The 16168-nt window shown below is 43.3% G+C and overlaps 1 protein-coding gene across 1 annotated transcript in view; it reads left to right on the top strand.

Moving 5' to 3' along the window:
* The window catches only part of Syne2 (spectrin repeat containing nuclear envelope protein 2), a 301471-nt gene that overhangs the window by 70315 nt on the left and 214988 nt on the right, over positions 1-16168 (top strand). Inside the window, exons 5-10 of the mRNA XM_038337460.1 lie at positions 40-117; positions 206-298; positions 5201-5403; positions 8881-9077; positions 11270-11370; positions 14074-14175. Of these exons, the coding sequence (XP_038193388.1) occupies positions 40-117; positions 206-298; positions 5201-5403; positions 8881-9077; positions 11270-11370; positions 14074-14175 (774 nt within the window). The remainder of the gene's footprint in view (positions 1-39; positions 118-205; positions 299-5200; positions 5404-8880; positions 9078-11269; positions 11371-14073; positions 14176-16168) is intronic.

The raw sequence follows: 16168 nt of genomic DNA, 5'->3' as shown, positions 1-16168 counted from the left end.
CTTCCTGTTTCTGAGGAATGCGTGTGCTTGAATTTTTAGCCTCGGGATAAAGGATCTAATACATTCCAGTGCAGAATCAACATAGAACATGCCCTGACATTCCTGAAAAACAGATCGGTGAGCATGAATCATACGTGCAGATTCTCTGGAGGGACTGGTTCAGTGGGAGGCTCGCTGTCTTTAACCTGGGCTTCTCTGTCTACAGATCAAGCTAATTAATATCCATGTTGCTGATATTGTGGAAGGAAACCCATCCATCATTCTTGGCCTGATTTGGACCATCATACTGCACTTCCACGTAAGCGCTTTGGTGATAGGAACATCACTAGTCTAAGTCACATGGTAGATGGTGAGACCCAGCGAATGTGACATGATGTCACCTAGTCCAGAGCTGATTCTCTCAACAAGACTCGAAATCTCCAGCAAGTAGAAAGCATATAGCAAAGGCTACTTTTCCAATATTTATGTGTAATATATATGTATAGATTATACACATTATGCATACATATATTTGTATATATGCACACACACACATATAAATTTATGCACACACATAGCTTTTGTTTGTTTTAAAGACAGGGTTTCACTATGTATCCCTGGCTAGCCTGGAACTCTATGTAGATCAGGCTGTCCACACTATCAGAAATCACGGGCTTCTGCCTTCCAAGTGCTGGGATTAAAGGCACATGCCATCAAGCCTGTCTTGTATTAAAGAAACTTCAAATGTCAGCATCAGGTGGCACATGTCACTCATCTGAGGAGTGACCTTTTACGATGACAGACCTGTTTTTGGTAGGATTTCAGTATAGTTTTGAGCAGCAACATTTCGCCGAACTCCTGCCAGTGCTGAGGTCAGACTTTTGAACAGACAGGTGTGCTGTTTGTGTGATGTGATGTTCTTTTTCTGCTCCCTTTCTCCCTGAACACTCCCTTTCCCCCTTGAGGTTTGGGTGGGGTTGGAGTCCTTAAGCAGCCTCCTCTGCCTCACCGTGGGTTGTTTAGGAAGCCTCGGTCTTCCTCTTATGCTTTCTGTGTCTTTCTGTCCCCACTTTATTCTCCTGCACTGTAAACTGTCACAGTGGCTTCCCTGACGTAAAAACTGGTGTATGGCCCCTCTAAGGAAGACATGTGGCCAGGCACCATGGCTCACTTCTGTGATCTCAGCTTTGGGAAGCCACAGCAGGAAGATTGCTAGGAGTCCAAGGTTAACCTGAGCTGCCGAGTGAGTTTCGGGTCAGACAGGATTACTGAGTAAGGCCCTGTCACAGACAAAACAAAAACAGGAGATAAGTGAAGTAGGCCCTGGGATCCCAGGAATTCCTGTGGGATGGAGTGCCCCACACCCGCTCAGGAGGACATCAGAGAGCAACAGCGACAGGCCCACTGGCCAGGAAAGAAAGCGGTTGATTTTTCCCTTTGAGTTAGGAAGAGATACTGTGTGTGAAGATGCCTGCAGAACATGTTTGCTGTCTGCTACACGACATGGCTAGTTCAGGCTGAAACCCCTTTCTAGCTGTTTGTGATCTTGTTAGAATAAGTTGCATCTCCAGGCTTCTCAGGATAATTTGACTCTCAAAGTATTTCTTATTTGTTTAATGAATCCCTGTTTGGATTTTAATTAAAGTCCAAATTTTACTTAAACCAAAGAAGGTCTTTCAGCCATTTTGCTGTTTTCTGTTTGGACTGTGGATGTCCAGTGTTTGCCGTCCCATCCTGAATTAGCCTTCACAGGACCAGTCTGAACTGACTCTGCATGGAGAGTGTTTATTATTGCTGTTTTTAAAATAACTATATATTTATGTATGTATTGGATAACAAATGTTTATTTTAGTCAGACTTAGAATATTGCCCAACTAATTGTTGTAAAATTTGGATATTTTCCTGTATTGCGTGCCTTTGTAGCTAGAACAAAATAATATACATGTTAGTGATGAGAACTAAATTTGGGAGTGTAGCTTTTCCTCTGGGAGAGGAGGAAAGTGGAATTGGAGACAGAAAGCAGGACCAAATATGGTAAGATGTTAAAACTGGGTAATTTGTGGCTGGAGAGGTGGCTTAGTGGTTAAGAGTTCTTGCTCCTCTTTCAGAGGACCTGGGTTCAGTCCCCAGCATCCAAATGTCAGTTTATAGCTATCCATAACTCCATTTTCAGGTGATCCAATGCCCCTTTCTTATATTTTTGGTTGTGAGCCTAGCCTTTAATGGCTGAGCCATCTGTCCAGCCCCAGTGCCCCTTTCTGGTCTCCATGGGCGGTGGCAGGCACGAATGTGGCACACAGACATACATGCAGGCAAAACACTCATATATTAAAATTTTGGGATAGGTTATAGAAAGTAAAGTTATTCACAGTTCACCCTTCACATGTAACGGAGAACAATTTAATATCCAATCTTTATGTATACAGCAGGAATTAATACGTAGTCACATATGGGTCCTGCGTTATGTTCATTATACCAACCAAGGATTGAGGATAATTCTGAAAAATGTTTCTATTTGAACTAAATGTATGTAAAGGTTTTGCTTGGCATCATTCTGCAAAGTATCCTAACAACCGTTTTCATAGTATTTACATTGTGTTGTACGTATTATAGGGAACTCAGATGACTTTCTGAGGCAGGAGATTTGCATAAGGTTGTATGCAAAGAATATACTACATACTACAAGAGACTTGAGCATCCACAGCTGTCAGCATCTGAAGGGAGCCGGTCCCCTTGGAAACTGAAGCGCAGCTATAACTTAACAACATGGGGTCTCATTCCCCAAACTGTTCCAAACTGTTCTAATGAGCCTCTCTCTAAATTGATACTTATTTTATCAGAGGTATATGGCCCCGGCTGCAAAGCACTCTGTCTCATTAATGGGCATCCAGAAGGCTCAGCTACTTCTGATCATGAGTAACTTCAGTTCTATCCTCAAGATAAACCTTTGCATACACCTGTAATAAAATAAATCCCGGACCAAATTCTTAGAAGTGGAATTCTGATGCAGGAGTTGCAGTTTGAAAGCTTTAAGAATGGATGTGTTACACTGTTTTAAGTCTACTTGCTGAAGTCTAAGATACACAAAGATATGCAAATTCACATGTAAAGTGCTGTGAGCTCAATAAATTAAGTAGACTCCTGCTATCACCACCTAAGATACCAACAGAATGCCTGATGGTGTTCTGGCCCTGCTCTTTCCCTAACGGTGCCCACCATCTGAGCCCTTTGGGAGGCATTTTAGCATTACTAATCCCAGAGGCAGAATTATGAGTTTATTCTCATTAGCCTCCACTCTTGTGCCTGACTTAATTCACTTAGCGTCGCTGGTTGTGATGAGGTGTCTTTCATTGCCCTTCTGGTATATGGTACCACACCTGCTCGCCGGCCCACTTTGGACACATGTTTCTTTTCTTGGTGAGTTTTAGTTATTGTAGTCAAACTGCTAGGAATATTTGTATATGTACTGTTTACTGTTCTGGGCCTACATTCCCACTGAAATATGTCTAAAAGTGGAGTTGTCTGTCCTGTGTGTTTCCTCTTTTAACACTATAGTAGTGTCTTATTTTATTCTGTGAGGCCATAGTAGAACACACAGGATAGTAATTGATGATAAACAGATATGGTTACTTCATAGTTCTGAAGGTTGGGAAGTCCAAGACCCTTCACTGCTGAGCTGTCTCCCCAACTCTGTCTCTTTATTTCTTAAGTTCCTTATTTTTTTATTTTTTCTTAAAGATTTTGTTTTATATATGTGTATGTTTGGGCATCTGTGTGAGTGTATATCACATTTGTGTCTGGAAAGAGTATAGGATCCCCTGGAGTTGGAGTTACAGACACTGATGATGTGAGCTTCCTGATGGATGTGGGTGTTGGGAACTGAACTCATATCCTCTGGAAGAATAGTAAATTCTCTTAACCAGTGAGCCATCTCTCTGTAGAATGAAGCGGTGGGCTGTGTCCCGCCACCGGGCTAGCTTTACCCAAAATAATTACACAGAAACTGTATTCTTTTAAAACACTGCCTGGCCCATAGTTTCAGCCTCTTATTGGTTAATTCTCACATCTTCCTTTAACCCATATTTAGTAATCTGTGTAGCACCACGAGGTGTGGCTTACCAGGAGAGATCTTAACCTGCGTCCATCTCGGAGAGGAGAAGCATGGAGACTGCCTGAAGCGTCTCCCCTCTCTTTCCCAGAATTCTGTTCTGTCTACTCCACCTACCTAATTTTCTGTCTCTTAAAGGGCCAAGGCAGTTTTCTTTATTAATTAACCAATGAAAGTAACATAGACAGATAACTCTCCTCCATCATTTCCCCTTCTTCTGTTTAAACAAAAAAGAAAGGCTTCAACTTTAACATAGCAAAATTACATATAACAAAACAGTTATCAAGCAAGTATTACAGTTATAATATTTAAATCTATTTTATCTTTTATCATAACTAAGGAAAGCTATAACTATCTATTTATTCTTCAACTCCATCAAAGACTCCAGAAGGATATAATATTACCTAAGTAAACAAGTCATATGCAACTTTCAAACTCTAGAAATGACCATGGCTTACATGTGAAGTTCAGCAGACACCTTTATGGAGTTGCTTCTTCCACTTTTTTTGGGTCCTGGGACTTGAACTCAGGTTTCCAGGCTTATGCAGCAAGTAGCTTTACCTGCTAATCCATTTTACTGACCCATGTTTTTCATGTTCTTAATGGTGATTTTATTTTCTTTTTGGAAGCTTGCCTGCCCTGTGTTTCTCTCCCTCCCTCCCTTCTTTCCTCCTTCCCTCCTTCCCCCTTCTCTCTCCCTCCCTCTCTTCTCTCTCCCTCCCTCTCTCTCTTCTCTGTATGTGCTTTTGTTCCTAATGCTTTGTAATTGGAGGAGATGCCTTTCAGTCTATCCAGTCTCTAAAGATTCTTGACTAGGAGTCCCACTTGGTTCTTTTCAGATGAATCTATCAGCGCTGGTAGTGCTCGGGATCTTTAGGGGATGAATGGATGCTTGCCCTCTGTGGGATGCCATTTCCCGGTTAGGTACAGGATGACCCCTGTCCAGACCCAAGGAAAGTGGAATTTTAGTTTCAAATGTCAAAATGCTGACCCTCAATTGTTTTTAGTGTTCATTTAAACCAGAATACGTTGTCATTGCTAAAGAATGCTTTTTAAGTGCTTGGACTGAGGGGCATAGGCTAGCATGCTTGTTAACAATTATGTTCTCCTTAGATTGAGGAGCTTGCTCGGACTCTGCATTGCGATTATAATCAACCTTCTTCGGACATACCTTCTTCGGACATCGTGAATGCAGCTGATTCATCTCCTACCTCAAGTCCTCCGGCTAAGAAGTCCTCCAAAGAGCAAGCTCAAGCAAGATGGCAGTTGTCTGCAAAGAAGGCCCTTCTTCAGTGGGCTCAGGAGCAGTGTGCCACGTGAGTAGTTGGCTGTGGCCAGGAGCAGTGTACCACGTAGTTGGCTGTGGCTGGGAACGGTGTACCACATGAGTAGTTTTCTGTGACCGGGAGCCGTGTGCCACATGAGTAGTTGGCTGTGACCAGGAGCAGTATGCCATGTGAGTAGTTTGCTGTGCCCAAATGAGACAAACGGGGCGGCCGTGTCCAGCCACACAACCTCATAGACATACTAGATGATCAGGCTGAGTAGATGGTCCACTCACAGAAACGCCATTTCATAGTGAGTCTTCCAGAGGTGGATACTGGTGGGCTTAGCTACTTCTGGTTTCAAAGATGACAACTTTACTCCATTTTCCGTGTTTAGGTGGTTTATTGCTATAGGCAGATAGGACAATATTTAAGACCCTCCCCCTTTCTTTTTGAGATGGGGGTCTCACTATGTTTCCCTGGCTCCTCTCAAACTCACATCGGGCTGCCTCTGTTTCCTGCGTGCTGGATTAAAGCACACACCACCACACCCTGGTGTTAGTATTTCTTTAGCCACAATCCTCCCATGCATTTAGGAGGCAGCTTTAGGTCTAGAGTCTTACCTACTTGTGTTAGTTACTTGGTTTGTTACCGCAACAAAATACCTGATGGGAGCAACTTGTGCGGCCAAGGATTTGTTTGATTTCCCAGATGCAGGGAGATGCAGTTCATCATGGCGAGGGGAGGTGTGGTGGCGGGAGCATGAGGAGGTGGGTACCAGTGCATCCACAGTCAGGAAGCAGAAGGCAAGGATCTTCGTGCTTAGCTGGCTTGCTCCTTCTTATTCTGCCCATAGTCCCAGCCCATGTGCATCTCACATTTATCTACCTGCTCTAGACGATCTCTCCCAGGCATGCCCAGAGATCCTACCTGCCGTGGTGATTCTAAATTCCATCCAGTTGACAGTGAAGGCTAACATAAATGCTTTGAAAGTCAAGACCATGTCTTTTTAAAAACTACAAAAATCTGCTGTTATTATTTGCGTGCGTGCGTGTGTGTGTGTGTGTGTGTGTGGTGTGTGTGGACGCACGCATACATGTGTGTGAATGTGGCACAGGCATGCCATAGCATGCCCGTAGAGGGCAGAGGACAACTTTATGGACTTGGTTCTTTCCTTCCGCCTTTAGAAGGGTTCTGGGGATTGAACTCAGGCTGCCAGGTTTGTGTGGTAAGCACTTTGCTGAGTCAACTCACTAAGCCAGGATAAATATGGAATGAATGAATGAAATAACTAATATGGAAAGTCGCGCCATGGTTTGCTCTATCTGTATAGTTAGAAACCATAGGCCTCATTTCTTGGAAATTTTAACTGTATTTTCTAATCGATCCTCATCAAATAGAAGAACCAAAGAAGATGTATTTTTGGTTTTTAAATTTATTTTATTATTATTGTTATGTTTATGAATGTTGTGTTTTGTGTGTGTATGGGTATGTGTGTACCACGGCATGCACGTGGAGTTAGAGGACAACGTTGGGGAGCTGGTCCTCCCCTTCTACCGTTATTGTGTCCTGAGGACTGGACTCAGGCCACCAGTTCTTTACCTGCCGAGCCAGCCTGGGATGAATTAAGTAGCGGTGATAAAGGGAAGTTTGAATTCTTTTGCCATTTTTATTTTTTTTAAATTAAAAAGCATATTATGTATATGGGTATGTACATAGAAATATTAAGGAGCCCAGAGGTGTTGGATCCTTGCCTTATTCTATGTTCTATTGCTGTGCAGAGAAACCATGACCACAGCAACTCTTACAAAGGAAAATATTTAACTGGGGCAGCTCACAGTTTCAGATATTTAGTCCATGATCCTCATGGCAGGGAGCATGGTGGCATGCGGGCGGACGTGGTAGCTGAGAGTTCTACATCTGGATCTGCAGGCAGCGGAAGAGGAGTACCTTGTGGGCTTAGCTTGAGCCCTTGAAACCTCAAAGCCCACCTACCCCAGTAACACTCTTCCTCCCCAAAGGCCACACCACCCGATTATGCCACTTTCTGGTGCCCAAGCATTCAAATTTATGAGCTTATGGGGACCATTTGTATTTAAAACACCAGCCCTCACTCTACTCGGCTCGGCTCCTCCCTACCTCCCTATCCAGATCCACCCCCTTTCTGTCTCATTAGACTTAGAATGACTTCTAAGGGCTAATAATAAAATATGGTGAGATAAAACAAGCATGAACACATCGGGCCTTGTCTCTTGAGCACTGCATCCTGACAGGGAAACAGATGGACTAGGTTGGTGCAGTTGACACAGAGTGAAGAGGATTCACGCCGTGGTCAAGAGTGGTGGGAACAAGGGACAGTTTCTCTTCCTGTGGGTGGCTAGGGTAGGCCTTGTAGAGGGGAGCCCTTTGGGCTGGGGCCTGAGGGAAACCTTTGAATGTGTGGAATCTGTGATAAAGAACATCTGTCTATATGGATTAGCTTCGCTTTGAGAGTGAGAACGGAGGCAGATGTGGCTGCCTCATGGTTAGAGAGGAGATGTTCGGATGGGCAAGGTGCTCAGAGTCCAAATCACATTAAGCCCCATGAACCAGGGTGGAAGGTATTACAGTGGCAAACTGACCCTTAACTATTTTAGGGGTGTGGTTTGTGGTACCTCGTGTGTTGCTGTGCAGCTCTCCCTACACTCCACCAGCGACAATCTCCATCTTTCATGGTTGAAACTCTGTGATCCCTGTTAAATAATAACTTCATCTTCTTCCTCCCTAGCCACTGGATGCCACCCATCTATTTTCTGTCTTGTCAGTGTGGCTGATTGAGCCACATGGAACCAGATAGTGTTTAGCCTTTTTGATGGGTATATTTCAATCAGCACAATTCCTGCTAAGTTCCATCCATTTCATAACAAAACTCAGCAGTCCCTTCCTTTTACGTCTGAATTCGTTCCTCTGTCCATCGGTTTACGCGTTGATCCATGACAACAGATTATAGGCAGAGCAATGATGAGATCTCTCTGTTCAGTGAGCAGCCAGGCAACTAGGCAATAATTTGGTCCAAAGTATCACTTGATTTGTTCCACTGAGGGCAAAATATTGTTTCCTATAGTAAATGATCTTGACTCGCTGTTGGAGTCTAAAGTCAGACTTGAGCCAGTAGATGGTTACATGAAGAATATCTTGTGTGTGGGGGTGGACCTGGAGGCACCTCCAGATTCCAGGCCCCCTTCTGAAATCTGATGCACTGGGTGGAAAGGGGACCTGGGAGTTTCCGTTCTCAATACTTGCATCTCAGGCGATGTTGACGAGGTGGCAGGGACCACACTTTGTGAGCTGATGCTCCGTGGTATTCTGAGCATTCTCATTGCCCTTTTACCTGTTTGACAATAAGATTCAAATGAAAAATTTCCCTAGGATCATGGGATCCATCTATAGTGTTTGTTTCTCTGAATTATATTTTAGTCACACAGTGGGAACATTTTTATTTTTACTTTTTTTTTTTAACAACTGTCTATATTACATCCTTTTGCACAGGTCTGAGTCTGTCAGTGTGACAGATTTTAAGTCAAGCTGGAGAAATGGGATGGCCTTTTTGGCCGTCATTCATGCCTTGCGGCCGGACCTGGTCGACATGGACAGCATGAGGCACAGGCCCAGCAAAGAGAATCTGAAAGAGGCCTTCAGGATCGCGGAACGTGAGCTGAAGATCCCCAAATTGCTGGAGCCCGAAGGTAGAGAGCTCTTCTTTTCTTTGGAAACCTCCTTGTTTTAGGGTCCCACATGAAGCTGACTTGAAGCTGCACCTCTGTGCTGGCGACCACGGCAATGTATTTTCCTGCTGGAAGATTTAACTTACTCTTAATCGAATTTCATGGATTGGGACTTTGCACCAATTAATTCCTTCTGTCACTGTGAAAGGGAAGTTGCAGCTGAATGTAAGCAATACCTTTGTTAAAGCAATTTGAGCCTTTGTCTTATGAATCACACTTGTTTGTGCATCACACGTGTGTGTGAATTGCTCTTGTTTCTGTGTCTCCCTGTCCCAGCTCTCTCCTCCTGCGGCTGAGGGAGAGCGGCAGTTGCCTCTTCTGTGTTCTCCTTATGTGGTCGGCCACACTTTGACACTCATTCTGCTCAGTCCTCATCTTTGATTATTAACAAGAAAATTGTAAAATGCCAATTTTAACTTTATAGGATTATTGTTAAAATAATTTGTTTCTGAAGAACATTTTCCTAGTTTCTCAAATATACCATACATATTTGTAAAAAAAAATTAATATCAGTATGGGAGATAAAGACAGATGGACTGCTGAGTTTGAGGCCAGCCTGGGACGCACAGCAAGCTCTAGGCCAGTCAGTTCTACACAGTGAGGGCCTGCCTTAAAAAAAGGAATGAAGGAAGCAAGCAAGGAAGGAAAGAAGGCAGGCAGGCAAGTAAGCTGTGTCAACAAGATTGGGAGCAAAGGGATTTGCTGCCAAGCTTGGTCTCCTCATTCAGTTGTTGGAAATCTCATGATAGAACGAGAGAATCAACTTTCCCAAGTTGCCCTGACCTCTCCATATGTGCTGTGACATGTGGCTCTCCCAGACAAATAAGTGCCAAAAATGAAGTTATTAAAGCGGTGTATAGGATTCATGAAAGCACGGTGAGGCTGCAGATGAAGGGCAGCTGGTAGCTCCACTGTCTCTGCAGGAGCGTGGACTAGATGTGATCAGTGCTCGGCTCTCCTAACAGTGTGAAGCACACACATCTAGACTTGTTTCCTATAAATCTGGCTTCTGTTAAAGCACATGTAGCACATAATTGATAAATAGCAAAGCATACGCTTTACTTTACTATGCAGTTCTAGTCGGCTAAGAATGCTTTTCTGAGTTTACCACACTCTTGCATCAATCTATAGGCTTCAGGTTGCAGAATCCTACTTGCTCTTCGGTGATACAAATGGTTTCTTTGCCTAATCAAATATTAGTCTTTATGTCAATTGCCACGTGACAGCACTAGATGACGTATCTCAGCATCTGTGTCATTAACAACGGCCCCCCGTGAGCATTTGTAGAAGTCAGTAAAGGGACAAACCAAGTCCTCATTTGTACGACTGTGGCCTAAGTACAACCAGCATGGTGGTTTCTAGTTGCTGTCACCAAATCGTGGAAGGGAACTGGAGATGGGGGTAATGTAGTGGCCTTTCTCCCCTCGGATGCAGATGAGCGTGGGTGCGCACATCTGTAATCCCAGGACTTAGGAAGCCGAGGCCAGCCTGGTGAGGCCCTGTTCAAAAATGATAAAGATTTTGTAGACGTAAATAATTCTCTAAAGCACAAAAAACAGCAAAAATAAAGTCTTTTCATTGGGGAGGGTTAGGTTTCAGTATTTATTACCTCGCTTTTGAGGTCATTATTTTTCTCACGTATGACACAAATCCTGGCCCATAGAAATCAGGTTTATTCATCCCATGAATGAGTTAACTCTGAATGACCTGGACAGGTCTTCAATGTAGAAATGCTTTACTGCACAGAGGCCTGGACTAGTGTGCTAGGAATCGGTTACCCTTGCTGTGTGCCCCTGTATCCTGCAGGACCCCACGCACCTTGTCTCCAGAAGGAGAAACACTTGGTTTTCGTCTCTCTACCCCTCTGATTAATGCATCATCCCGCAGTCGACAACACGCTGAGCAGCACTGTTTCTTACTCTGAGGTTGTTTATGCAACGTCAGCATTCTCCCTGCTTCTGTCTGACTGCAGATCTAAGGTCTGAACTTCTGAACAGTGTTGGAGTCAGGGGAATGACCAGAGACTTCAGGGTTGGCCCATGACCCGTTAATTCAAGAGCCTCTGAACCCAATGGCCTTGGCCATAGACTTCTTGAGAATTAATTGTGGGAAGTCTCTTCTACGGCTGACGGGCTGTGTGGTGTGTCTTGCAGATGTAGATGTCATAAATCCTGACGAGAAGTCCATCATGACTTACGTGGCGCAGTTCCTGAAGTATTCGAGAGATGCCCCTGGCTCTGGAGCTTCAACTCAGGTATGGCTTCCTACCTGTCGCCTCTTTTTGGTTGTACACCAATGATTTGACTAAAACCAAAACAAAACAAAATGTGAGTTGCGCTCACAACTTAAATGTGTCATTCATACAAATATGTAAACCATACCTGAAGTTATGATATAAAATAGTTTCAATATCCATAATATTCTATCATGCCTCTTTTCTGGGTGCTACACTTCCTCCCTGGAAACTAATATTTGAATTTCTTCCACTGCAATTCGTTCGGTTGGGCTTTTCTTTCGTTGACCTTCGAGTGATGGTTTGCCAAGCTTTGCTGAATTATCTGAATAGCTTCTAGATTGGCGTTGTGGCACTTCCGTGTTAACGTGACACACTGCGCGTGCCTGAGACAAGATTCATTTTTCACCCATGGTGTGAGAGGTTAGGGCATGACCAGTCAGCATTGGTCAGGTGGGACATCCTAATGGGCCCTGTATGGCAGGACTGGGGAAATACAGATGAGAAGACACTAGAGTTCTGTGGTCCCCTTGAGATATGCCCGCAAAGACTTAGAGCTTTCTACTGGGCCCAATTTCTTAGTTTGCCATCTGCTACTGGTGCCCTCTCTGGTATTCAAACTTATGACATTATTTGTTGTTCAAGAGCCAAACTATAGTGGGTGTCGCACAGGATGAGTTATAAGTTAAGCTGCCTTTTGAACAATTTGCAGATTTATTTGTTTTTGTTTTGGGGAGACAGGGTTACTCTATGTAGCCCTAGGTATCCCAGAACTCACTATATAGACCAGGCTGCCTCTTCTGTGCTGTGATTAAAGGTGTGTGCCCCCACACTTGGCTCTTTATTCATTTGTTTGGGGGATTTTTGCTTGCATATCTGTCTGTCTGCATCACATTCATGCAGTGCCCACGGTGCCATGATGGCTAAAAGAGGGCAACTCCATGTGGGTGCTGGGAACCAAACCCGGGTCTTCTAGAAGAGTCTCCAGTGCTCTTGACTGCAAACCATCTCTCCAGTCATTTTTGAAAAACTTAGAGATAATAGAATTTTGATCTATTGTAACTTATATTTGTTTTATCAAAATATTCATATACTATAAAACTAAGATATTTGAAGTGCTCAGTTTTGTAATTTTTAGGCATTTATGTGATCATGCTGCTGTTGCCCTCCGGTTTAGCACCCTTCACCATGCTTCCACGAAGATAACTAAGTGTGGTGAATGTAACAAGTTATCAAGTAAAATCCATATTTTTAAAAACTCCTTTAAGTGACTGTCTCGGGCTTGGTTACATACTTTTGTCTGATGATCTGGACTGCTTTTTCAGCTGTTATGGCCCAGGCTGCCAGACACGTTGTTACTGATTCTGGAAGTTATGTTCAGAGGGTCTAGACTTAGAAATGTGCAGGTGGTTTTGACCTGCAGAGGGGCATCTCCTTCCTAATTAACTCATATAAAAATAAGATCACAAATTCAACTCTTCATGAAGTTGGGTGCCAAAATATTGAGCAGCCCTCTTGCTTACTAGAATAAGAAGGCAAATGATCAGGAAACTGTAACCTCTGGATTTGCCTTCCAGCAGCAAAATCTGTATTCACTTGTGAGCAAGCCTATTGCAGCTAATAGCTCAGATTTAGAAAGAGCACTCCTCCTGTCTACAGGATAGCACATCTGAGAATTTTGCTAGTTTTTTGGTTTTGTGTGTGTGTGTGTGTGTGTATGATCTTTAAGGTCTTCACGATATTTTTTGGTATGATTGGTTTTGGCAACAGACCTGTTATAAAGTGGTTTAGGAGGTTGTTAAGATGACTTAGTGCATAAAAATGATTGGCATTTGCTGAACAAGTCTGGTGACCTGAGTTTCATCTCTGCAACCCATGTAAAGGTAGAAAGAGAGAAGTGACTCCTTAGCATTGTCTTCTGACCTCAATATTACTGGTTTGGCATGTGTGGCTCCCCCTCATCATACATGATAATAAATAACATTAAAATTGATCTATGATGTTTCCTAAAAAACTGAAGAATAATGGAAATGATAAGCCATATCTATGTTTCCCTAGCTATCCTAGAGTTTGCTAAGTAGGCCAGGCTGGTTTTGGACTCCCAGAGATCCATGTGCCTCTGTTTTCTTAGACCTGGGATTAAAGATGTGACCTGCATGGTTTATTTGCTTTTATGCCACTGCATGTTTGCCTACATGTATGTATGTGTGACACAGTTGTGCCTGGTTCCTGTGAAGTCAGAGGAGGGTTCCAGATCCCCTGGAACTACAGTTACTGACAATTTTGAACTGCCATGTAGTGCTGGGAATTGAACCCAGGTCCTCTGGAAGAGCAACCAGGACTCCTAACCATTCAGCCATCTCTCCAGTCCATATATATATAGAGAGATAGAGATAGGGATAGACATAGAGATAGGGATAGAGATAGAGAGAGAGAAGTGATAAAGATAGATATAAATATAGATATATATGGACTTTTGAGAAATCTTTATTTAGAAGCACAGAATGATTCTCGGTTGTTAGTTTCAGTCTATTTTAAATGTAAGGTGTTACAAGAACCAGCAGAATTACTCTTGGGCATAGTGAGTGTAAAATAATATTAACCCACTACTATTAAAAGTTGTCAATTTTATTGCTCATAAAAATCACCAAAGCTGTGTGGGATATGGTTTAAATATGTATGTGTATGCATGCATGTATGTATGTTTACTTGTGTGAATTACAGGTCAAGGTGAAGGATGCTATGGTTTGGCTAGCCCTGCAGGAGAAGAAACTACAGAAGTTGCAGAAGGATTCAGCGAGTGAGACCTACTTTAACAAGTATCACGTGAGTAAGACTTTAAACACCAGCTCATACTGTTTTGGGGAAAGAGTGGAAAGCATACGTTTAGAAAAGTACACTTTAGAAAACTCCAAGAGAGTAGTGTTTAGTCTTAAACAACCCCAGGACTCCGAGCTGAAGTTCTGAACTGTGCTTTGAAGCCTTTGTGGATATTCTTGTCAACTACAGGTTCAGGTTCAGGAGTTCTGGCCGGGGCCTGAGATACTACATTGCTAACGTGGTAGTGGATACCTGCTGATCATAGAGTAGTCTGAGCTACAGGGCTTTACAGCAAGGGTGGCACGCTAGAGCCTCTGGCTCTGGACTCCTGCTTTTGCGAAGGAAATGATGTCAGAATAGAGCTGTATCCATTTAAGTACTCTTTATTGTTATTTCCATGCTATACCTATACCTGAGATGTTGGAAAAGAGACCAAATGGTCCACGAGGCCCAAGAGATTATCGTCTTGCCCCTGTAATGAAAGTTCTCCATCCCTGGTTTTGGGTAGATCATTCTTTCATCATGAATGTTGAGTGAAAGGGAAACACCGCAGGTTATCAGTTGCACCTCTCAGCATTTTGGTCCAGGGCTTCAGTCAGGAGGCCTTTGTACAGCAGTGTTATCACCGAGCTGACCATCTGCTATGGGGCGAGCCCTGTGCTGATAAGTCTTTTACAGGCTAACACATCTCACTGAACCTGTGTTATTAATTCACTTTCCCACATAAAGATACTAAGGCTCAGAGGGACTAGTTGACTTCCCTGATTTTCTACAGCGTCTCACGAGCAGAGTGTGGCTTTAGGGCTCCAGCTCTTTTCACATTCTGTTGATTGTCCAGGACATGTTAATTATTAACTGTACAATCTTGAGGGTGCCAGTGAAGGGTTCTTAGAACCCATTGTCTGTGTAATTTTGTGCTTCCCACCCGTTCTCTGTCTTGAATAAGGAAGATATTGTCATGTTCTTATGTAGCCCTTAGCACTTTCTGGGCCCCCATTCCCCTGCGGGAACTGCATGAGTCAGCCTTTCCAAATCCAACTTTGAATGGGTCACATGACTCCTGGATCATGCCATTCTGCTTGGCCTGAAGTCTGTAGGGGAGGAAGGGACCAGAACTTTCTTCCTTGGATCAGAACAGCATAGGGTCTACGGGTTTCTTCCCCCGACATGTTTGAGCTCAGTGTTCAAGCACCTTATTCCCACTATGCCTTTGACTTAGTAATGTAGCATAGACTCATGTTCCTTCAGTAAAAAGTTTTTATGATGTTATTGTTAGAGACAAAATAAATTGTTTATTATTTATTTATTTATTTATTGCCAAGACTAAATATTACTAATTTCCTCAGCCTGCCCTGAATTCTTGAATTCAGATAATTTTTTGACTCTTACATACCTGGGACTATACAGGGCCCTACTACCATACCCAGCTGACATTAAGTTAGTTAGGAATATTATTAATGGTTGTATAACATCTTACATAACACAGATTGGTAACTTGAAAACGTGAGTACTGAATACAAATGCAAACCAAGAAAGACTTTGTGTCTGAAATCCTGAGTGCAGGCAGAAGGGGATTTCCAGTGTGTACAGAGCGCATTGGGTAGAGGCAGCATAATCTCGGTCAGTCGCCTCGAAAATCATTACGTGTCTCAGATGTGTATTCCATGCGCTTGGAAAGCTGAGACAGGAGGATTGGTATGAGCCTGAGGCCAGCCTTAGATACATAGTTCCCTCCCAATCTGAGGTGCAGAGTGAGACTCATCCCACGCAACCAAAGACAACCGCCATCATGTATGCATGACAACTGCCAGGCGAGAGTTCTCTTGTCTGCTCCAGGTTAAACAGACCTTGCATGTGGCATAATGATCTGACCTCTAGAGAGAGGTGACTTCGCCACACTCCCTTGCAGTACAAATCCAGCAACTGCCACCCCTGTGACATTTTGCTGTTACTCAAATTATCAGTGAGAAGATGCTGGATTCAGAGATTGTCCTTTTGT

This window comes from Arvicola amphibius, chromosome 7 (genome assembly GCF_903992535.2).
Source record: "Arvicola amphibius chromosome 7, mArvAmp1.2, whole genome shotgun sequence".
Classification (NCBI taxonomy): Eukaryota; Metazoa; Chordata; class Mammalia; order Rodentia; family Cricetidae; genus Arvicola; species Arvicola amphibius.
Note: the sequence above shows the minus strand (reverse complement) of the source record. Positions and strands in the feature narration are given on the sequence as shown.